Source organism: Danaus plexippus, chromosome 6, assembly GCF_018135715.1.
Source record: "Danaus plexippus chromosome 6, MEX_DaPlex, whole genome shotgun sequence".
In the NCBI taxonomy this organism is placed as follows: Eukaryota; Metazoa; Arthropoda; class Insecta; order Lepidoptera; family Nymphalidae; genus Danaus; species Danaus plexippus.
In genome coordinates, this window is record NC_083540.1 from 7,532,503 (window position 1) to 7,556,263 (window position 23,761).

Genomic DNA, 23,761 nt, shown 5'->3' on the forward strand with positions numbered 1-23,761 from the left:
TTAAGATTTCAGGATCAATTTGTGTGTATTGTATTCTAGAACATTCCCTTTGCTTCTAGTTCGCTCACACAGCTCAATAAGTTTTTGCGATCGTCACACGTGTTTTATTTTTTTTTTAACAAGTACGAGTGAGGCATTAAATCAAAAGCCAAGGTCAGTCAAAATTACTTGATTATTGTTTTAAAGTTACTGTTTAATTGATAGTTATTTATATAGAGGTCTTTGAAAAATTCATTATTTAATTTCTACTGTGATATGCTTGGATATCAACCCATCTGATATCTAGTAAAAATGTAGCGGTTGATTTCAAGAGCACTATATCACTAAAAGTCACTGAATTATTATTACTTATTATTAATTTGAATTGATCAATATGACAGTCCTTATATATTGGGATAATTTTATTCTTAGGTGTGTACGTGTCGTCTCTGCATGGAACTTGATATAAGTGAACATAACCAGCCGAACCACCCTGATTTAGATTTATCTAAATAATTGATGTGTATTTAGTGTAGTGTGTATTTTGTTGTATTATTAAAACTCAATAAACAAGCAATGTTCTTATCTATACAGCCAGCTATATAAGATGTTTCACCAGTAAATAATGTTTAATAGTAAATATTACTTTGTGAGTAACACAAGTAGTTCTACACTGTTTACTTATTTTAGTTTTTTACAACATAACATGTCAGTATGCTTTATTTTGTAAAATATGAAATAAAATTAAACTTAATATATATTTTTTTAAAGTTTTGATTTAATATTCAGACCTAAGACATTATTTAATATTCCATTTACTTCATTTAGTATGGCCCAACAAAAGCTATCATCAAAGGAGATCTTTGTTTTGGAGGATCAATATGGATGCCGAAACTACGCGCCTTTACCAGTGGCGTTATGCAGAGGAGAAGGTATTTATTCGTCTTTATTTTATTATTTTTAATCAGTTCGTCCTTTTATAATAAATTATAAAACGAAGTACGTTCACAGTGCCTGAATTATTTTACGTTTGTGTTGAAATTCGTTCATAATGAAAAATGTTTTTCAACATATAATCCAGAATAAAGTAAATTTATATTTCACAAACATGACATATATGGAGCTTTGTTATTTTTTAAAAATATTGATAGAATTTTGATTTTTTCAAAGTATTCTGTTAGTGTTATTTGAGGAAAGAATATTATGTCAACAATAGGATTATTGCATGTTACTTTTATATCGTTTACCTTTCGTGTATCGGTTTATTATAGTAAAAAAAATGTCATTACTCATGAAATATTAATAATAAGTTGTGTATTTCCCTTCAGTCTTGATGTTTAGATAATACTTCAGACAATTTTATTCAATTTCGGTATTCCTTATGTAATCTAAAAAGGTTGGATTAAAATAAAAGTAATCTCTTATATAAATAAATACTAATAATGTTAACGAAAACAATCATTATTTTTTTGCCATGACATTCATAAGCCAGGGTTTAAGTTCGAATCATCTTCACCCTCAACAGAATTATTTATGTATTTCATTTGTAAAAGGTTTTCCCTAGTTCGGACTGTAGATTCTATACATTTTTTGGTACATGAAATATTATTTAGCACGTATCTTGGGTTTTTCAGTTGATTATAGAGATTGATCATTATCGTATGCGTATTTGATTTTCCCTACACGCTTGGTATGTATGATTAAACATATAATAAGTCCTCATATCACCACTTTGCATTATCAAACTAAATAGGGAATGTCTCCAGTTCTTCATTCATATATCTTGCTACACACGATGGATAGTATCAACATGGATAGAATGATCAAATGATAGATGATAGATGATAGATGAAAAATGATAGATGGATCAAATGAAAACCTGGCAACACTGATTATATAATGTAATAATGCAACCTAGAATTAGGCATAATTAGCAAATCCTTTAGAATTAAGAATTACGTTAACAAGTGAACAAATTTTTAAATCGCAAAGGATAAACAAATATTTGTTTAAATGCAGAAAAATATATTAATACTATTTCCCCACTAGTAAGACAAATAAAAACGAAATAAAATATGTTTCCGACACAAACTTCGAAAATAACCAGAGAAATTATATAAAAGTTTATATTATATATTGTATTTCATTATATTAAATATTTCTTTTTCTTGAAGAAACAATTTCTTCTACTTATAAGCTCTAATTCATTTATAAAATATTTCTTTCATATTCCGCACATCCAAGGATGTCTGTAAATTAAAATCATGAATTTTTTAAAGCTTCAGAATGAAATTTTACCACAATAAAGAGTTAATTATTGAAGAAATGAGAATGTAATGACGTATGATGCACTTCAAGGAGATAAGTTAAAAAGTGCATAAGCATTTCCTTAATGTGATGTCAAATTGACAGATAACGTCCTTTACGTTTAATATGTATAAATTGTTTCAAGTTAGAAACTTTAATAAATGGACGCAATTATTCGTATGATAAATAAATGTAATTCCAATGAGCAGATAGCTGAATATGGAATTTGAATTCAAACACTTATTTAAAAAGCTATCTAATAGACGGTATGTATTTCGTAATCATAATAATGAATTACATTATCATTTCCATTCATATCTTCTTGAGTTTACATTCTGTGAGCTAAATTTAACTTTTTTTCCATGACGAGTAGACAGCGACAGTAGATAATATCATCTTATGTAAATAAAAATAGTTGTTCCTATGACCTTAATAATATATTTTTTTTAATATGTAGTGTTCTGGAAGTATAGACAATTTGTATGTGCAAAACTGGATGAATAATACCTGCACCTTATGCTAGTGTATAAAAAAAATTAAACAGAATGTATCAATGTTGAGACATTTTTCTAATGTCACGGCATAGGTCAATGACTTTAAGGCACATCCATGATGAAATACTTGACCGAAGATGAAAACAGAAAACATTGACGCAACTTGCGACCAATAATAACTTTATCATTATTAATACATATAATATTAATGACTTTGATATCTATAAATATAAATTTTTACAATTAAATTGTTTTCACAAAACAACTTTAGTTGTAAATTATTTTTTGTAAGTAAATATTAAACGTAGTTTATCGAATCTTTATGAAACAATGTTATCAATGCAAGCAGGACCACCTACTTTTAAAGGTCATGTACACTGGTTTGTTCTAATCTTAGTAAATAAAGTTAGTTTGAACCAGATTGTTTTATTAATAAAACGGTTTATATTAAAACATTTTTTAAATCGATTATTTTTAAACGTTTACGTAATTATATTTCTTAGAATATTTAGTTTTTCTTCTTTTAACAAAGAGTTGTATTAATTATTTTCTTTTTAAAGAATTTTACTGGATGCGTTATAAATGTATTTATTTATTAGGATATAAATACCCATTTGCATAAACTAAAAAATCATATCTCGGTTTTAAATGTATACTATCATTACTTTTTTAATTAAATACTATTTAGAAGTTCTTCTAAGTGAGAATAATTATTAGGCTCAAAAAATTTGGACCATTCTTTGTTTTTATCGATTAATTTCTTCCTATGACGGTTGTTACTTATTCCTAACTATAGCACAGGGATGAAATGACGTTTGTGTTTATAAAAAGAGAGGTAGATTTTAGATTTTTCCAGAAGATTTTTTCACATTCCAGCTCACATAAATTTGAAAGCGATCAAAGTTTTAATTATTTTTAAGTAGGTTTATCAAGGATAATATTGATTAATTACGATTTTGACATATCACTTATTAAGTTGTTTTTTTTTATAACCCTGTTCAAATGACACTCTGACTGACTAGCCATGACATTGAATTTGACATAATTATTATTTATTAAGTGCAGTGTTACAAACAAGACAGCAACTGAATAGACCTTGAGTGACGATAGAAATAAGCGATTATAACAATTAACGGACTTTCCGTAGATTTAATACAAAAATAGAAAATTCCTAATTATACCAAACTTTCGGCTGTACCTAAAGTGAGAAATAATTAAATGTATCAAGTACTTTACCTATTACAAAAACATTTTATAATTAGGTCTTAAATTAATTACACATTTACTTTCATTTTATCAGGCGTGTATACTTGACAAGAAAGCAGTCTGCAGTAATGGTATTTATCAGTTATATAAAGTCATTATACTTATTATTTATTAAATATCTTAAGATTAAGTTCTCATGTAATTTGGTAGTTTTCTTATTTTTGTTCAATGCAATAAACTTCATGGTCAATAACAAAAGTATATATAGTTCATAAATATAAAAAATTATAGATAAATTTTTACAGCTTACTAGTCCTGGTTGCTAATAAAATTATAAAGGGGAATGTTTATGAGGATGTATGGATGTTTGATGCTTTTTCATGCAAAAACTACATTACGTATTCTTTTGAAACTTTACAGTTATGTAGTTTAGACGTTAAAATAGAACATAATATGTCATTTATCTCGGAATTCCGTATAGTGATGACAGTTGTAGTACGCGTAAAGTCACTTTGTATATGGTTGCGTGACGGTTATTATACGTATTGTTTGAGTATACTTTATACATTTTTCGTTAAGCCCAATTCCGACCGAAAAATCTAGTGTTAATATATAATCATTATGGAAGCTTCTTGGTGCGTCAGAATTTAAAAATACAGTAACAAAAACTTTTATAATCGTGAAATAACAGAGTGTTATTTGAGTGCGCCGGGCTTAATCATTTCAATATTTAATTTTATAGGAGTGTTTGTATGGGATGTGGAAGGCAAGAAGTATTTCGACTTCTTGAGTGCTTACTCTGCAGTGAACCAGGGACATTGTCACCCAAGAATCGTAAAGGCGCTAAAGGAACAGGCTGACCAACTAACACTAGTGTCAAGGTAGATGAAATTCTGATTTGATTGTAACTTATTATTAGCATAGTTATGATAAAGATATTTCGTTTAAAAGTTCCTTTTATAAACTTTAACTATAAATCTATTTGATAATATTTGTTAATTTTACTAACTTACTTACTTACTTAATCTATTTGATAATTTTACGTAATATATATGGCTATTTTTTTTCTTTGTTTTAGAGCGTTTTACTCTGACCAATTGGGTAAATATGAGAAATTTATGACAGAGCTATTAGGCTATGATCGTCTGCTGCCAATGAACACAGGAGTTGAAGGTGGGGAGAGCGCTTGCAAGATAGCCAGGAAATGGGGATATGACGTCAAGAAAATACCAAAAGATCAGGCAAAGGTATGACGTATTATGGTCGTCGTTTTTACTTCATCCAAAATCTGCACAATCTAATCTTCAATGGCATTTATATAGTTTTTATTGTTAACGTAAAATTATTTTACATTGGCTCTTAATGAAAAATCTAAACATTAAACGAAATTAGTTTTAGGTCATGAAACAAAAATATTGATATAATATTTCATAGAGAGGAATTATATCGTCGAAGTATTTAATGTTAATTTAACTATTATGGTACTTAAAATATATTTCAGCCTCTAAATCAATTAAGAACCCTAAGAAAATATTTAATTTTATCTCATGTATATTATATTTGTAATATGTAGATAATTTTCGCCGAGAACAACTTCTGGGGTCGCACGTTGTCCGCGGTGTCATCTTCGTCGGACCCCACTTGCTACGAGGGTTTCGGTCCTTACATGCCGTGTTTCCAGATGATACCCTACAATAATATACCTGCTCTAGAGGTCGGATTGTGTTACACATATATTTAAATAAAAAAATCTCATGACGTTTATCTTTAAAATTATTAAATGGCAACACTAACTGGTTATAAATATTTAGAATTCAGGCCAGAAATAAATTAAATAAAATAATAATCCATTTATCATAGAAAGCCCTCCAAGATACGACAGTAGCGGCTTTCATGGTGGAACCGATCCAAGGAGAGGCTGGTGTTATAATTCCAGACGATGGTTATCTCAGGAAGGTTCGAGAGCTTTGCACTAAATACAACGTCCTCTGGATCGCAGATGAAGTTCAGACTGGACTTGGTAATTAATAAAAATAATATTCAAATACATTTTACTTATAATGATCCATAAATATTTGAAGCTCGATGTTTTTTTAGTTTTATAAATATCGATATATATCATTTTTTTTTAATCTTTATGAACTATAAAAAAATTAAAATGAATTTCTTGCGCAAGGTCGTACTGGCAAATTATTGGCGGTACAACACGAGGGAGTGAAGCCGGACATTTTAATCCTCGGGAAGGCTTTGAGTGGTGGAGTCTTGCCGGTATCCGCTGTTTTAGCTAACAATGATGTCATGGGGGTGAGTTTGTTTTATTATTACTATATTGTAAATATTTCCAAGAAGACTAATTAAAATACGATCGCGTGCAGGTTATAACGCCGGGTACACACGGGTCAACGTATGGCGGAAATCCTCTTGCGTGTGCTGTAGCTACTGAGGCTATTAAGGTAATTATTATAAAATGGGTTTAAATTCTGATGATAGGTTAAATATTCAAAAAGCTGATTCAGTAATTAAAAGTTTCTGATTATTGTAAATTTTTTTTTTTTTATTATTTAGGTACTGTTGGAAGAAAAGTTACCAGAGAATGCTGAGAGGCTGTGTAAGGTGTTCCGCGAGGAATTGGAAAAGATTCCTAAATCAAAAGTAGTGGCGATTAGAGGAAGAGGACTCATGTTTGCCATCGATGTTCACGCGAGTAAGTTGGGTTCAACTAATTCAAGATCTATATATAGAATTTATATTCAATACAAAAACTATATTGGCTGAATTAAAAAAAAAGTTTAAATCACTTCTCAAATATGTCGATTGGTGTTATCTGTGGCTCAACAATTAATATGTCATTTAAGGTATTGGCGCGTATGACGTATGCCTGCGACTGAAGGAAGCCGGTCTCTTAGCGAAACCAACACACGGACAAACGATAAGACTCGCACCACCACTAGTTATAACGGAGAAACAAATAAGAGAAGGAGCTGCTATCATACAAAAAGTTTTCCAGAAATATTAACAAGTTCTACAAAGTGATATCTTCATAGACTTGTCTATGGTATATCGTTAATCGACTCCAGATCGTAATTGGTCGTTTGTAGTATTCGTACTAAACATTATATGTTATAACTTATTAAAATAAATGTATATTTATTATATAAAAATAAAACGTTATTATTTTTTTTTTTTTTTTATACACGTATCACGCTGTGCTACTTAGTTGACTAGAGGTTTATTACGAGATTTTTGCGGATATTCGAAGAGGGCGTCCATTGAAGAGTAACAATCAAATGACATCAACATCGTTAATTTTGTTTTACCTTCAACTGATGGAGTGGTGATACGTGAAGACTGAAGATGACAAACAAACGTATTTCTGTCTTAATGGTTACAGTTAATACATGTTTATAATTCTTTATGACCTGCATCCAAAGCTTTATATTTTTTTTATAGTATTAAAATTACTCAAAAAATTCGTTTATAGATCAAGTCGTCAGATATCGTGAATCGGCCACATTGTGTTTAATTTCGTAAAACATTGTTTCGAACGCATCCGACTGCGACGAAATAGAAAAAAGGTTTAGTTTTAAAGTTGAACCTCAAGTAATAATTAAAGAATCCATTAGGAAAAAACTTTAATCTTTCCATTATTGCTGTCAGTATAACCAGTCAAAAGCTATCAAATCTAAAATAGCAAAATGAGATCTAAGACTTTCGCGAGTATTATTCATTTAAATACAATAGCAAGCTTGGGATTTTAGAGCCCAATCATGACAACTATACATATTCTTATTTTTCAATTTTTTATATTAAGAATCTGGCTAATCATTAATATCTAAATAAAACAAGTATTTTTTCTGATTACAATTGATACTTCATGTATGCCGGGATCGCCCCTTTTCTCCGAGGGAGTAAGTCCAGTTTTTGCCAGGACCGGCCAATCGCTGGTGTGCCCTGTCGCTGACAGATGCGGGGTGCACCAACATAGCGGCCGATGGCTTTCGCAGTGGTGGTACTTCATGTATAAAATTAATTTCGAATCGTATTTCATTGCAACACGAATTATGTATAAAAAATTAAGTAGGAACCAGTACTTCATAAAACTATATATACTATAGATTCTCAAGTAACACCTATAATATATGTGTGTTATGAATATAAAATCTATTTTCGTATTCGGTTGTATCTTGTATATATATATTATTAATGAGATCTAAGACTTTCGCGAGTTTTATTCATTCAAATGAAACTAATATATTTTCGGATATACTACGCGGATTTTATTATTTTAAAACTACATAATAATCAATATAATATAAAAATAATAAAATCCGCGTAGTATATCCGAAAATATATTAGTTTCACTTAAATAAATATATATTTTTAATTTTCCCTGTAATCTACAGTTGAATTATAGAAGTCATTAAAAGCGAAACTTTAATGGTTAACTATTTTATACAATAAATTTTCGAACTACGTCACAACAATAAATAAAACTGTCATTTTCATTGTTTTTTTTTTCAAACAATGTTAAGGTTAGTACTAGTATTTTTTTATAACTCATCTCGATAACTTCATCTACAAGAGCTAGATCCGATTTAACCTTCGATTTAAAGCATTTACATAATAATTATATGTATTAATATGAAAAATACAATTAACCCGCCAAAATTTATCAGACGACATATTTTTGTAGCACACAACTTAAATATACAAACAATCTAACAAAGCGCGCGTAAATTCAAAATAGAACTACTAATTAAATTTGTAGCACGCGATCCATAAAAAATGGCGGGTGATAAATGAAACTCGTGACGAATAAATTATCGTGTATCATAATATAAAATATATATTTTACAATACATGTCACAACGCAATTGAATCACAGTTAATTGAGGTAAATACTTGCACGATTACTATATAGACATTTGGTATTCCTACGTATTGTATCTACCGAACTAAACTAAATATACTGGTATTTATTCATTATCATATAACTAGGAGTCAAGCACTCCCAGTTGTGTTCTCATTGTGTCACAGAGTTTAGATAAAAGTACACTCTCGTCTAAATTCATCTTCGGACTCTCGAGCAAACCTGAAAAAAATATAACACAAGTGAAATTATATTCTATTTTATGAAAGCTGAACGTCCGAGTGACCTTCGGATATGCGAGTCATTTTTAAAGAGAACATTAAAATGTTACACTCGAAGCAATTTAAAATAATAATAAAAAAAAAACATTGACAGAAGGTGCGATGAAATGTAACATTTCAACACTGTAGAATATTATTTACGTCAAACGTCAAATTAGAATTGATGGGTTGTAATGAATATATATATGTATTTAAGCTATGGCTTTTGATATAATTTTACAGTTCTTGGTATTCTCATTAAGCATCATTGCCACTAGTAACAGTTTGATGTTTTTTGTTTATCTGTGATCTTATTTATTTCTTATCTATATCTATATATAAAGGTCGTTTTAATTTACCGTTGTTAATACAATCCCAACATTCTTGTATCTGGTAAGCAAGTCCAGCGCTGTTGTGGAAATGAAACTTGTATTTGCCCTTCGGCAACGTCCATTCGGTACTATTCGCTGCTGATATGTGCAAAACAGTTGGACACCAAAAATAGTCCAGCTGCAAGCGATTATATTTAAAAATTATTATGTCGTGAACACATTATGCCTATATAATAAATCAAACTATTCGTTTGTTGTTTGACATTGAACTTTTTAATATCTTAGGAAAGGATATTAATTACGTTACATTCACGCGTATGGGGCCGTGGTTACAAGTTAATAAACAACATCAAAGACTCTCTTTAGAACATCGAAATACAATCTATAATAGAAAATATTTTCATCAAGATCCTTCTTCTCATATTTAATCTCTTAAATAAATGGATTCAGTTTAACGAGATAATAACTTGGAAACACTAATTTTAGTCAAATAAAATATTGAAAATATATTTTTTTTATATACATACTTATAATATTAATGGTTCTAAATTTACGCATATAAAAGCCCAGTTACATGGCGTTATGGCAGAACAAAATGTTCCTAATGCCGTCCGGATATGAATTTTTCGTTCTTTATAACAGCGAAGTCTTATTTGACGCATAAACAAGTTTATAATTTCTATTTTAGGACTTCCATTTCCGAAGGCTAAGACCTTTAATAAACTGTGCGTGACGATCAATATGTCCCAAATTAGAACACGTCAAGAATATTCCACGGAGAATTACGCTGAACAGAAACGACGTCCGTTTTTTATTCGCGTATAAAATTTATTATAATTACTTTCATAATTTCAAAAATTTTGTAAGGATAAAATTCTGAGAATTATTTTTTAATAAGTAATACATATTTTGTTACAGACAAAATAGACGAATATGAATATGAGTAGAATTTACAAGTCACGTAAGGTACTTGAATCATGAATGTACATAAATTTCAAATGTCGTCAGTGACGGCACCGAATCTAGTTAATGTACTTCATATGGTAATGCGATGGAGTACACTCATATATATTGTAAGGAATTTGATCTTAATTCAAAGCAATTATCGCTGAGGATTCCGTTCCATATATTTTATTATTATTGTCATATAAAAACTTTTTAATGGAATAGATTTTTTTTTATGCTCTTTTATATCGTGTGCAACTATTTTTATTTGTATAAATATTTTATTATATGGCCACATTATATTTAATATTATTACATTTTACATCTAGCAAGGATAAGAACTTAAAGAAAATCCTGTATCGTCTGTGGAACGTTAAATGGAATCCTTGATCCTTTCAACACCACCAAATATAGCCCGGCGATATTTGTAGGACGTTGTCTTTAGTCAAAACAGGTTTAAATAAACGACTTGTTTATAGTTTACGAATTCACCTTAGCCGTATGTGAATTACTGGCATAGTATTTTCTACATCATGTATAACTCTGCATATATCCTTGCACTACAATTAACGTTAATTGAAATGCAACAAAAACGTTTTTTAGTGTGCATAAGTTTTTTATTCTATTCATTGATGTGCAAGGACGTAAATATGATACCGTTCTTCTAGTCTGTCGTCAATCTAAACAGTCAAATCACATGCGACAAATTGATGGCCTATAAACTTTAAACTATATTTTTAATAATAGATGATTTAAATTTGTGGCAAACGTGCAAAATTTAAAACCAAAAATATATATTAAGAAAAAAACAGTCGTTAAATTTATTAGTAAAATAGGATAATAACTTCAATACTTAAAATATAATCCACAAATAATACGTTGTTTACATTTTACACAATTGATTTTTTAAGATTTAATTTCAGTTATTTTTTTTTAATAGTTAATTTTTTTAATTATCTGTGACTTTTTAATTATCTTGTTCCAGAATTCAGAAATAATAAGTCACTGTCTAGATTGTATTGGAACACAAAATATTGATTAGATATTTACGCTACTTATGTATGTTTAAGGTAAATGTTTTCCTTGAAACGTTGGATTTAAATACGGTTAACCTTGATTTTGTTTTGGAAGGTTGCACGACTTATTGTTGTACAGATTTTGTCTGCGAAGGTTTATCTTGTAATAGCGCTACAAACAGAATCATAAGAAAAACAATAAAATTTCAATTGATAAGATACATTTAGTCAGAATGAGATTATCTTTATTTATTTAAGGAGGGGAATTCCATATACGAATGCAACTATTTGATAAAAAGTCTTATGTGATCGTGACATCTAACTGTCACACAAATATTTTAAGCACTTTTTTGCCCACTGATGTTTAATTAATTGAGTTCATAATTATTGTTTTTGTGTTATTACTTAATTATATATATTTTTAGTACCTAATAAAAACTTTTTAGAAAGTTAATTTTTAAAGTAAAACTTCTAATGCGACTTCCAACAAGGTTGCGTTAAATGTTCAACGCTCCTGGGGAGGGGGAATAGAAAGAGACGGAGTGAAAGTGAATGGGTGGGTCAATTTTAAATTGTAAGCAATGTTTATACAGTTTGTTTTAAACAATCAATATAAGTTCTCTAAAAATTGGTTTCTATCTCTTCCTATTTTCATTTCCACATTACGAATCATCACTTCTTCCGCGCGGAGGGGTTCCAAGCAACTTTTTAAAAATTACACTTAGTTATTATATTAACAGATTGCAGACGTGGTTCTGCTCGCATGTGTAAAATTTAACGAGTTCAATTATTCTCTTCATTGCGGTATTTGTGTAAAGGAAAATTTTATACGTTATTAAGTACTGAAAACTGTATATATATTTACATTTATTATTAACAGGATACTTACGTGTATGGTTCCTTTAGTACCATTTATTTCCGCTCTGTTAGCGAGCGCTGCCCTCGTATGCGCCGCGATGGTAGCCGTTCTACCGTCTTTGTATTTTAATGCGCAGGACATTGATTCGTCAACCCCGGTCTTACTCAAATGCCCGGTACACATAATATCTGTCGGCGGTTCCTTGTATATGAATTGCAGCAATTGTAACATGTATATACCTAAATCCAACACAACGCCGCCGCCCAAATCTTTCATCCTAAAAGAAATACCTTATTTTTCTACACAAAATCGCATACATTTAATATTCTATATTTTTAGAATTATAATAATTTATTATAAATCCTGGTCATAATTTTAACGAATATATCAATATATATAGATGTGTATCTGGAATTTAACTATAAATAGTGTTAGACCGATTCAAAATAACTGGGGCGAGATTTATACTGTAATGGAATGGCCACGTATTTAATGAGAGGTTTGAAGATATAATAAAATATAATGCCGTAAACAAAAACATACAGATTCCTTTCAATATCATTAATTTCCACACCGAATTGCACATTTATATGATATATGTCACCCAAGCCGCCGCTAGTGATGTGCTTGTCCAAAGCGTCGTAAGCCGGGAAGAACCTAGACCACATCCCTTCGAGAAGAAACAGTTTTTTTTCCCGCGCTAAATCCACTAGGGATTTCGTTTGTTTATATGTCATGCCCATAGGTTTCTCACATAAAACGTGTTTACCATTCTCTAACATTAGCTTTGTTACTTCGTAATGTTGCAAGTTTAAAACGCTGACGAAAACAATGTCTGAAATAAAACGTGAGTGGCTAAGTCTGAAATAAAATGTAAGTGGCTTAGTCTGAAATAAAATGTAACTGGCTAAGGGGATAGTAAAGAAGAAGGCGGGATATAAAAAAAAAATCACTTTGATAGATAATAATAAAGTTAATGGAGTATAAGTACTGATTGAATTTGACCAAGTGATATACGCGTTCGAAAACAAATACGCAATCTAATACGTGTATTAAGAATATGTCGCTTTATGTTAAAACAATTCTACTAGAGATGTGACCTCACTTCGTAATACTAGTATAACTTTTCAAGTTCAAATATAAAACTAGTTACACCACGAGTACACGTAGTCGGAATCGTTGACTAATCTCATATAAACAATACCTATATACATTACTTATTGAAAAATGTATGCTGTCAAACTAAGTAATGTTTCATACTTTTACACAATGTTTTTTTGTTGGTATCGAAAAAATATTTGTCAAACGACCTTGGATTAACAACAGACCGTAATTGCGTAAAGGTAGATAGATAATCAATAGTGATTTGGTCCAATAAAATTTACAAAACAACGAATGTCATACCAATTGTGTTGTCCGCTGCGATCGCATCGTAGCCTTCATAGGCAGTGCTAATATTATGGAGCGTTGCCAATCTGTAAACACGATCCAAGTCTTTACCAGCCACAGCTGTAACCTTGTGCTGTTCAGGCGACAGAGACGCCATCGCTGTTAGGAAGTCATGAGCGATCATCCCAACTCCGGCTACACCCCAATTTAATTGCTTGCCCATCTAGAAAAATATTGGCCATTAATTTATTGTACAAAATCCCAAATAAAATAGAATAATTTAATTGATTTTTCCAGTCTTCAGATGAACAATAGTGACAATTAATATTTAAACGAGAATAAAATAATTATATCTCCTTATAAGGAAAGACAAAATTGTTGTGTGGGTGGGTATCTTAAAAAATTGGAAATGCTTACACCGGGATAATTACGCGATCATATTATAAGAGATTATGTAAGAAAATAACAGGTGGATTGGATTTTATTTATTTATTTTTTTAATATTAAAGCTATATCTATAGATAATCATTTTCAAAGAATTTGTGACTGGCCAGTGTTGATTAAATAAAAAAATAATAATTTAATATTTTAAAAATAAATGTATATTTGAAGTTATTACATGTCACGAAATCACTCAAGCCGTTTATGAGTCTTGCTTACCTTGTCTTAAAAAAATGTGATAAAAATTTTACCTAATTTAATGATAATAATGTTTACAGATAACGGTAATGTTTGATTGTGGCTGTATTAGCAGTAACATATCTTCAAACTAACACAATCACCCAATGTATCAACTATATATGTGTAAATGTGTTGCTTAGCGTAATTCAATATGATTTACACTACAAATATAATGTAACCGGACACTGCCTTATATCCAAATAGATTTTATTTATGATGACAGTATAAAATTTTATCAAAACAAAAATGGAGCCAACACTATCTTTTATCAATCAATTTTAACTGGACATATTGAAAACCTTGCAAGTCATTAATGTGCTTCAGAAATAGCTAGAGCATTACTATTGGCCCACAGATTATTAACATTGAATGGTTATGTATCATGAAGATTGTGTGGACGTCTCATAACATTTTTATGAAATAAACAAACGGAGACATTTGTTTGAAAACATTGTTTTTTATTACAAGCAACACATTCAGATAGTGCATACAACTCACAGCTTTCAATAACATACCATACCCAACTACTAGCTTTAATTCTGAAATTTAAGTAAATAATGTTTGCCCTAATCAGTATTATTCCAAAAAAAAAAAAAGAATTTATTAAATGTATTTTAGTGTCTCAAATAAAAGGAATGGAATGGAACAACTAACATAAATTAAAGAGAGCCGAGACAATACATCATAACTTGCTAATGACTTCACTTAAGACAACTGTGTGAGATAACAACTGTAGATTATAAAACTGTATCATAAAGCATTACCATAACTTAAATTATGTTTAAATAATATTATATCATTAAATTTATATTTAAATGTGTCAGGGACTGTTTTAATGCCACTAAGGACCTGGATATCATGTTAGATCTGAAGTCAAACAAGACTTATGCTCTTTTAATAAAACATGAATGTTTATTTTATTTTGAAATTAATATCACCTGGTAGTTAAGCAAGTAAGACAACATTATTTTATTTTAATAATTAAATTACTTTAGTGGCAAAACTTACGTGCTAGTTTAAAGGTTTTTGGTGTTATTTGAATTTTTATTTTTTACTTACAGTTACTTGTTCAGGCATCGTTTTTAAATTTGTCGAACGGAATTCTTTTTACCCTGTAAGAAAAATACTTAATAAAATCTATATCAATTAATACATTTAGAAGTACTGTAAACAAGTTTATGTCGTGTAAATTTTAATTTGTTTATTAATTTATTGTAAAAAGGTAATAAATTAGATTTTATAACTCTAGTAAAAATTAATAGCGGACAAGAAAACGGCTCAGTTTACCTAGAAATATTGAATACTCCGTTCATACACTTGCAGCACGATTACAGAAAGTTGTAATTGGCAGTTATAATACTCTTTGGAGGAGATCACGAGACAATCATAACTGACAATTTATGAACGATAACAGCTTTTGGTAAGTTTACTCACGACCGCAATCGCTGTTATGACATATCTGACTGAAATTCAAATTTAAATTTTGACAAGTGACAGACTATTTGTGTTTCTTTCATGCTGCCTCACATATGTTTCATGTACAGAAGTTATGAATGTCGTTTATATTTGCTGAAAAGGGCATAAAAATACTTAAAGATTTTTTCCTTAAAAATTTACCAAATAACTGAGATATTTTATAATATTCATTGACATAAACATTTTTTGTATTTTCAAATTAGTAAATCTGGGGTATTATTTCTAACAATGTTAAATTGTTTTAAAAAATCTATCTTCTTTAGTTGTTAATAAGCATTTAGAACATGTCAGTACATGCCTATATTTTAAATAGAAATTAAAAGAGTTAAAATTAAGTATATCTTAAAGTTTAATATATTAATACTTTTATATTTAGGCAAATAGTATTAAATTTATGGGAAAATTGTTTAAGAAAATGTGACACTTGATTTTTCTATAACATCATTTTGACATTAAAGGTTCATATGTCATTCTATTTTTATTTTTAGATGTATAGTTGCCTATTTTATTTTATTCTATAATCTAGTATCTACTAAGTTCTATATACCTAATACAAATATGACTTAGGCTAAACGGCGTAGTTTGCCTTTTTCTTTGTTTAAGTGATATATTTAGTAAGTTTTAAACAAAAAATGAAGTTAATTTTATGGAGATCATACACAAAAGCACGAAATCGTGTTATATTAAGTGGATCAAATAATAATTCTCTTTGTTCACTATGTTCTCTATTTATTAGAGGTTTTTCTGAAGACAAATCAAGTACTGAATTCAGTGATAGTACAATATTAATTGAGAATGGCTGTCATGTGCAGGAACTTCCTGTTGTTGTTCGAAAAATGAAAGATTTAACGGATTTAGAGAACCCTCAAGCAGAATCCCCTCAAACTAACACCGACAGTCTTAATTACCACCTAATACAGGAAGAGTTTAAACAATGCAATAATCTGAGGGAAGTGTTCTCACTGATAACGAAATGTATAAAAATAACTCCAAACATTGCATTAGGCGCCATAGAACGTATAAATGACATAGAAAATGATATAAGTCACAATATATTCAACAGTCAAGGCAGTCACTTAAACTTTGCAAAAGGTGCTATTCTGGAGAAACTCCTAAAAGTTGTAATGAAGACTGAAGACACGCAGACAATATTAAATATCCTTAAGACTTCATCTACCTTAATGGAACCATACAAACCTAGATTCTGTGATGAATTACTGCTCAGAGTGATAGATAATAAGTTAACCATTGATCAGATATGTGAATTTTATAATTTTCTCATAAGTAATAATTGTGAACATAAATATTCCGAAACTATTGATAAGTTATGGGTGGGTCTGATTGAGAATGAAAAGGATATAAATGAGCAAAACATTGTACAAATATTTTCTATTTTATACGGTTTAAAAGTAAGCAAGAAAACTATTGTTAATTTGCTGGAACAAAAATTGTCAGAACTATGGAGTAAGATAAAAATACCAGCAATGCTTGAGGTTCTTGACATTTTTATAGTTGAAAAATATTTTTCGATGCAGTCCTATCATGTTCTGGGATATTGGTTATATGCTAATATTCATGCGTTAGACGATGATGCATTGTTGGACATAATAACGAAATTCACACGCCTCAGATACAATGACAATCAAATAGAAGCGGCTGTCGAAAAGTTTCTCAAACTCAAATCATCTAAAATTAAATCGGAAGTTCTGATAATTGGTATATTAAATTATTGTATGCAATTTAAACTTCGCAATAATTTAATATTAGAAATAAGCAGTCGGTACTTTTTGGATAATTTAGAAGCGATACCATCAAGTTTTTTGAAGTCTTTCATTTATACATATGGATATTTATCATATCAACCGAAAAATTCAGATTTTTGGCCGACAGCAGAGAAGGTTTTATTGGAAAAATATAATAAAATGAAAATTGAAGATCTCACTGATATCATTTTATCGTTCATGTATTGTGGTCAGTATCCATTGAAATTAGTACAGAATGTATTTAAAATTGAGAATACGTCAAAGATAAACAGCACAGATGTTTTGAAGAGGTTACATTTAATCGATACTTCTTTAACGTTAGCGTGTCAAGAATATTCCGGTCCGTTGTTACCCAAAGATCAATGTTTCAAACCAGTATTGCAAGATGGTCGAATAAAGAATATCATAGAAAAAATTCTGCATCACATTGAGATTTTATACGGAGACACTATGACGTTAACAACACCCTACTTATTACCCAATTTTTGTTCTGATATAACATATTTAATTGATATTTTGCTGCAACCTAAAAATGACAGTGGAAATACATTTAATTGGAAATCAAATATGGACAGAAGTGACAATATAGGAATATTAATTCATCTGCCAGATCACTATTGTTCTGATGATGAGCTCATTGGACCACAGGTTATGAAAATACACCAATTAAATATAATTGGAATCAAAGTAATAGGTCTCAAGTATTCTATGCTTAGTAAGTTTTACACATCCCACAATATTACTGGCCTAAAGGATTATATAATAGCAAATATGAATTAAAAAAAAAATCATATAAGCTTTTGCTTATGATAAGAGTTATTGTCTTCCAAATATGAATTTAAAAGAAGTATGTGAGGAGAATAAAAAAGGTCATAGAGTAAGAAGATATTTTTTTATACAAGTAAAAGAACTAAGGTTTTTTTAACTGTAATTTTAATTAAAGAATATACTTGTCAATCATACTTTTAAAATATGTAAGTTAATTATTAAATATTGTGATATTAGTATAATGTCTTTGTATATTTTAAGGCAAATTTAGAACAGTGTAATATTTTTTAGAATAGAGTACTAATAAAAGGAATCGAGTTATTATGTGTTAATTTTTGTATTTATTTTTATGTTTCCATTACATTGTTAACGAAAGTCAAAGAAAAATAAGTTTTTTTCATTGTTGTCTATTTTTGTTGGAATAGCAACTGTTTGGCGGTAATTACATGGATTATAAGTTTTCTTTAAATTTTAATTAAATTTTATAAAAAATATGGGGTATTTTGGTAGACGTTAAGTGTTGTCCGAATTAAGATTATTATACATCGTGCTTTGTACTCGATATCAATAACCTCGAAGAAAAAATATTATTTTATCCACATCAACCTGACACTGCACTAGGTAAGGGCAGTAATTTTTTTTCTTTAACAAAAATATATCAATTTTATTGCAGATATTTGAATTCACTCGCTTACGGATCTTGATCGTCCACTTCAGTCGCCTTTTATTGCTTCGCGACTAAATATGTACTAGTTTCAACTTATCAGTGTACGAATATTTTCCAAAGTAAATTTACTCTCGTCGTCCTTCTCGGGGGCTGATTCCTCTTCATTGCAATGCTGTCAAAGTGACTGTTTCTTTATACATTGGTGATTCGAATCATTCCGTTTGCATGGTTTTTGTGTAACTGTGCGGGTTATACTTTACCTTACATACATTGTTACTTTGTAGTTAATTCTGTGGGAATTACGTCTCACTAAATGCAGATTAAATCACCGTGCAAATTACATATGGCGATTTCCATACTAACGTGGTATGCCTATGGCTCCTAGGAGTACCTATCTTAAGCGTCTGTATAGGATAGAAAACTGAAAATTGGTTTATGCTTTACCCTACGGGAATACGTCACACCGTCAATTAAAGAAAAACGATGGACTAATAATAGTTATTGTTACCATGGGATCTGACACTGATGAGACTGATGAGACAGCGAGTGGTCCCTGGACTAAAAGATCCCAAACGCGCTCATTTAGAATTATAGGCGATATTTCCTTGCCATGAAAGTCTTTGTAAAGGAACTAGGTAGCTATCAAGTATTGTTAAACGTTCATTCTTCTGCGGTCTCTTAGTAACTCACGTGAGTGGAACGCTATACTGACGACTCAGGTCATTCAGCCATGGAGATCATCTCGGCAACCAAATGTCCGATCGAGTTTTTTTGTTCGATGGTCCATTATCTCGGGTGGTTTTTACAAAAAAAAAATTGATGCGACAGTCAATAACCATTTTTGGGCCGAAAAACGGAAGCCAAGTCCTAAAAACGATTTAGTTCCGAAACGCTGAGGTCGCTTTACTCAATTAGCACTGAGAGCTTTTTTTACTCAATTCGAACTGAGAAAAGAATGCGTATTTTAGTATTAACAGATTGGGTGGTATACTCTTCCTGCATTATATATGTCGCTAAAAGGATTTGAAAATGGTGGAAATCAAAAATATTATTGTTTTTCGCATCTTACATCCGATTTAAAAGTCAATTTTGTAGCTGATGCCAATTCTAGGAAAACCCACAGTTTCGATCGGGAATTGGCCGAATTCGCTTGACACAATATCCAATAAATTTGGAATCTCAGATATACGAGACTCGTAGACTCGTTTGCGAGTGCAGTAAAAAATTATTATCATGGTTTAAAGACCCAGATGCATTCCACAATATGTAGGTGAACTAAATAATTCTCAATGACTTCTCATTTTACCATAATAAGGTTCTACGAAAAATAATGGCATAACAAGTGACTAAAGGTAGTCCCACAAAAATTCCATGTAAATAATATAATATAATCCTTATAAATCTCAGTGAACCCAGAAAAAACGGAAACAAGGATTGTATAGGATACAACCTTTCATCAGACGTCATAAAATTGGCCCCTAATGACAAAGCAAAAATATTTCGTTCCAATATCGGGAACGTCCAAAACGATTGACTTTAGCTACCGAAATTGCAAATATACTTAGAGCTGTTCTCCAAAATATGTGCTACGTTACTTGCACTTACATACAAAGTTCAAACTCTATCCTAAGTAAATATTTCAAATATTAGTATTGTCCAAAAGAAAATCCTTATAAAAATCCAAATCTTGTTTCAACTTTAATGACTGTCAGTAACTTTAAAAGAGTTTGACTCGCTCAATCAGTAATACGCTAATTAGAGACTACACATAGCTAGCGGTAAAACGATTTACTCTTTATTACTTTTAGGGCCCCATATAAGTCTGTCATAAGTAAGTCAAAAATTAAGCCACTGGATCAAATAATACACTATAAGATAGTTAGTTCTATTGACATATCGGCTTGCTTTACTCACAGTGCGCGCCACGCAACTAGACAACTAGGTGTCATTGGCCAAATACGAAAGCAGGCGGCTTAATTGCAAACACTTGTTCTTTTGCTAAATTTTGAAAATAAAATTTTAGGTCATAGATAAAATTATAGGTATAAGTTCATAAATAATTAATTATTATCATTTTACTGTACGTTTTCTTTGTGGTCAAATATAAAGATCTCTATATTCGACTAAATATCCATTCTGTTATACTATATAAGTAACTAGATTTAGATTAGTAGTTGCACTTATATACTTTATGAACAAGTTAAACTCTTTTGTGAGAGTTCATATAAGTTATTCTCGTTACTTACTATATTTATACTTACTCTCTTATATACTAACTTTCGTTATATACCAACACTCCTTGTACACTTACTCTACTTATATACTTACTGTACTTATAAACTTACTCTAGTTATATACCTACTCACCTTATATACTTCCTCTGCTTATATACTTACTTGCCTTATATAGTGAGTGAGTGAGTACTTACTCACCTCATATACTTACTCTCCCTATATGCTTATTCGCCTTACATACTTCCTCTACTTACATACTTCCCTTACTTATATACTTACTCGGCTTATATACTTACTCGGCTTATATACTTACGCTCCTTATATACTTGCCCGCCTTATATACTTACTCCACTTATATACTTACTCCACTTATATACTTACGCTGCTTATATACTTAAACTGCTTATATACTTACTCGGCTTATATACTTACGCTGCTTATATACTTGCCCGCCTTATATACTTACTCCACTTATATACTTACTCCACTTATATACTTACGCTGCTTATATACTTACGCTGCTTATATACTTACTCGGCTTATATACTTACGCTGCTTATATACTTACGCTGCTTATATACTTACGCTGCTTATATACTTACTCGGCTTATATACTTGCTCGGCTTATATACTTACTCCGCTTATATACTTACGCTGCTTATATACTTGCTCGCCTTATATACTTACGCTGCTTATATACTTACTCGGCTTATATACTTACTCGGCTTATATACTTACGCTGCTTATATACTTACTCGGCTTATATACTTACTCCACTTATATACTTACGCTCCTTATATACTTGCCCGCCTTATATACTTACTCCACTTATATACTTACTCCACTTATATACTTACGCTGCTTATATACTTAAACTGCTTATATACTTACTCGGCTTATATACTTACGCTGCTTATATACTTGCCCGCCTTATATACTTACTCCACTTATATACTTACTCCACTTATATACTTACGCTGCTTATATACTTACGCTGCTTATATACTTACTCGGCTTATATACTTACGCTGCTTATATACTTACGCTGCTTATATACTTACGCTGCTTATATACTTACTCGGCTTATATACTTGCTCGGCTTATATACTTACTCCGCTTATATACTTACGCTGCTTATATACTTGCTCGCCTTATATACTTACGCTGCTTATATACTTGCTCACCTTATATACTTCCTCGCCTTATATACTTACGTTCCTTATATACTTACTTACACTACTTCTATACTTACTCTAATTATGTACTTTTTCTCTTTTATACTTACGCAAGTAAGCCAGTAAGTATGTAAGCGAGTAAGTATATAAGGCTAGTAAGTAAATAAGTAGATAAGTATATGAGTGCAAGTAATATATATGCCAATGTAGTACATATTTATATAAAGGTAATCATCAATATTAAAAAATACAATTCTCAAGAACCTCCTCCTTTGAATACGAAATTACAAAAATATTACGAAAATATAACGAAATCTCTGTTGGTTTCATACGTTTACTTTAACGTATACATTTTTTCCTCAATTTTTAATGATTCCATAATCAGGTCTTATTGTAATGACCATGGGACCACCTGTGGAGTTGACCCTTATCAATTAATAAATCCAAATCGGTTGGCGTTTAAGTTAATCCATCATTTGTCGTTCACATACTTAATTTTAACTTCAAACTCACAATATAAGCGCCATTGTCAGAACTGGACCAAATTGAAATAGTACAAGTGAAAACAGCGACAATCTCTTCCCTAATAGCCAACAAACATAAAAATTATAGAGGAATTGAGAACCTTCTCCTATTTTGAAGTCGGTTACAAAGGAGCACTAAATCAACAATATGTTAACACTAGCTTTTGCCCGCGACTTCGTTCGCGTGGACTTCGGGTGTCTCCGCAGCCCGTTGAGATGCTAGATACTCAGCATGCTGCCGACGTCGATCCTGGGACTGTTCGGGTGTCTCAGAAGCCCGTTGAGATGCCAGATATTCAGCGTTCTGTTGACGTCGAGCTTGAGACTGTTCGGGTGTCTCTGCAGCCCGTTGAGATGCTAGATACTCAGCATGCTGTCGACGTCTATCTTGGGACTGCTCTGGTGTCTCAGCAGCTCTTTGAGCTGCCTCACGCTCTGCTTGTTTAAGCCTTCGCAGTTCGGCTTGTGGAAACGTCTCGTTAAGTCTAGCTACTTTCATAGTTCGAGCTTTATTAGAGCTTTGGGAAAGATTAGACTTACGCTTTCGCGGCATAATTCTTAAGTACGTGTTGTTTCTATACTTCCAAAAAATACAGTACGGTAGTTATTGTTATGATTGTACTTTAATGCAATCCTTGCCTATTTAATTAACCTATCTATATAGTAATTCAATTATCAATGAAGTAATTCGTTATAATTAACCTATTTATATAATTTGTTATAATTAACGGTAAATAACCTATCTATATAGTAATTGAATTATCAATGAAGTAATTCGTAAAAATGAAGTATCTTTTTGTACATGTAACTCCTAAC

General features: G+C 30.6%; 4 protein-coding genes across 8 annotated transcripts; 2 read left to right on the forward strand and 2 right to left on the reverse strand.

Annotated features, from left to right (window-relative positions):
• Positions 1-35: 35 nt before the first annotated feature.
• On the forward strand, positions 36-7,115 carry LOC133320870 (ornithine aminotransferase, mitochondrial-like). 4 transcript variants are annotated; one of them, XM_061529866.1, is made up of 11 exons: positions 36-153; positions 412-514; positions 808-911; positions 4,729-4,867; positions 5,065-5,233; positions 5,560-5,700; positions 5,847-6,006; positions 6,163-6,290; positions 6,362-6,439; positions 6,552-6,690; positions 6,842-7,115. In XM_061529866.1, exons 3-11 carry the CDS (start codon positions 809-811, stop codon positions 7,000-7,002), a joined length of 1,218 nt encoding a protein of 405 aa, XP_061385850.1. In that variant the 5' UTR covers positions 36-153; positions 412-514; position 808; the 3' UTR covers positions 7,003-7,115. The 4 variants fall into 4 exon arrangements, with proteins under 4 accessions (XP_061385850.1, XP_061385851.1, XP_061385849.1 ...); XM_061529867.1 differs by lacking the exon at positions 412-514 and having other exon boundaries at positions 135-153; XM_061529865.1 differs by lacking the exons at positions 36-153; positions 412-514 and adding an exon at positions 359-411.
• A 1,685-nt stretch (positions 7,116-8,800) lies between these two features.
• LOC133318708 (trans-1,2-dihydrobenzene-1,2-diol dehydrogenase-like) lies at positions 8,801-15,822 on the reverse strand. Of its 2 annotated transcripts, XM_061529815.1 has the most exons (7): positions 15,626-15,822; positions 15,398-15,450; positions 13,673-13,880; positions 12,812-13,103; positions 12,299-12,545; positions 9,476-9,626; positions 8,801-9,078 (listed from the first exon to the last, which is right to left on the reverse strand). In XM_061529815.1, exons 2-7 carry the CDS (start codon positions 15,413-15,415, stop codon positions 8,981-8,983), a joined length of 1,014 nt encoding a protein of 337 aa, XP_061385799.1. In that variant the 5' UTR covers positions 15,416-15,450; positions 15,626-15,822; the 3' UTR covers positions 8,801-8,980. The 2 variants fall into 2 exon arrangements, with proteins under 2 accessions (XP_061385799.1, XP_061385800.1); XM_061529816.1 differs by lacking the exons at positions 15,398-15,450; positions 15,626-15,822 and adding an exon at positions 14,318-14,581.
• Positions 15,823-16,317: 495 nt separating this feature from the next.
• LOC133320867 (uncharacterized) lies at positions 16,318-18,677 on the forward strand. The gene has a single exon (XM_061529855.1). The coding sequence runs from the start codon at positions 16,447-16,449 to the stop codon at positions 18,355-18,357; it is 1,911 nt and encodes a 636-aa protein (XP_061385839.1). The 5' UTR covers positions 16,318-16,446; the 3' UTR covers positions 18,358-18,677.
• Positions 18,678-23,102: 4,425 nt separating this feature from the next.
• Positions 23,103-23,444, reverse strand: LOC133320824 (uncharacterized protein C05D11.13-like). The gene has a single exon (XM_061529611.1). It carries the CDS (start codon positions 23,442-23,444, stop codon positions 23,103-23,105), a length of 342 nt encoding a protein of 113 aa, XP_061385595.1.
• Positions 23,445-23,761: the final 317 nt, after the last annotated feature.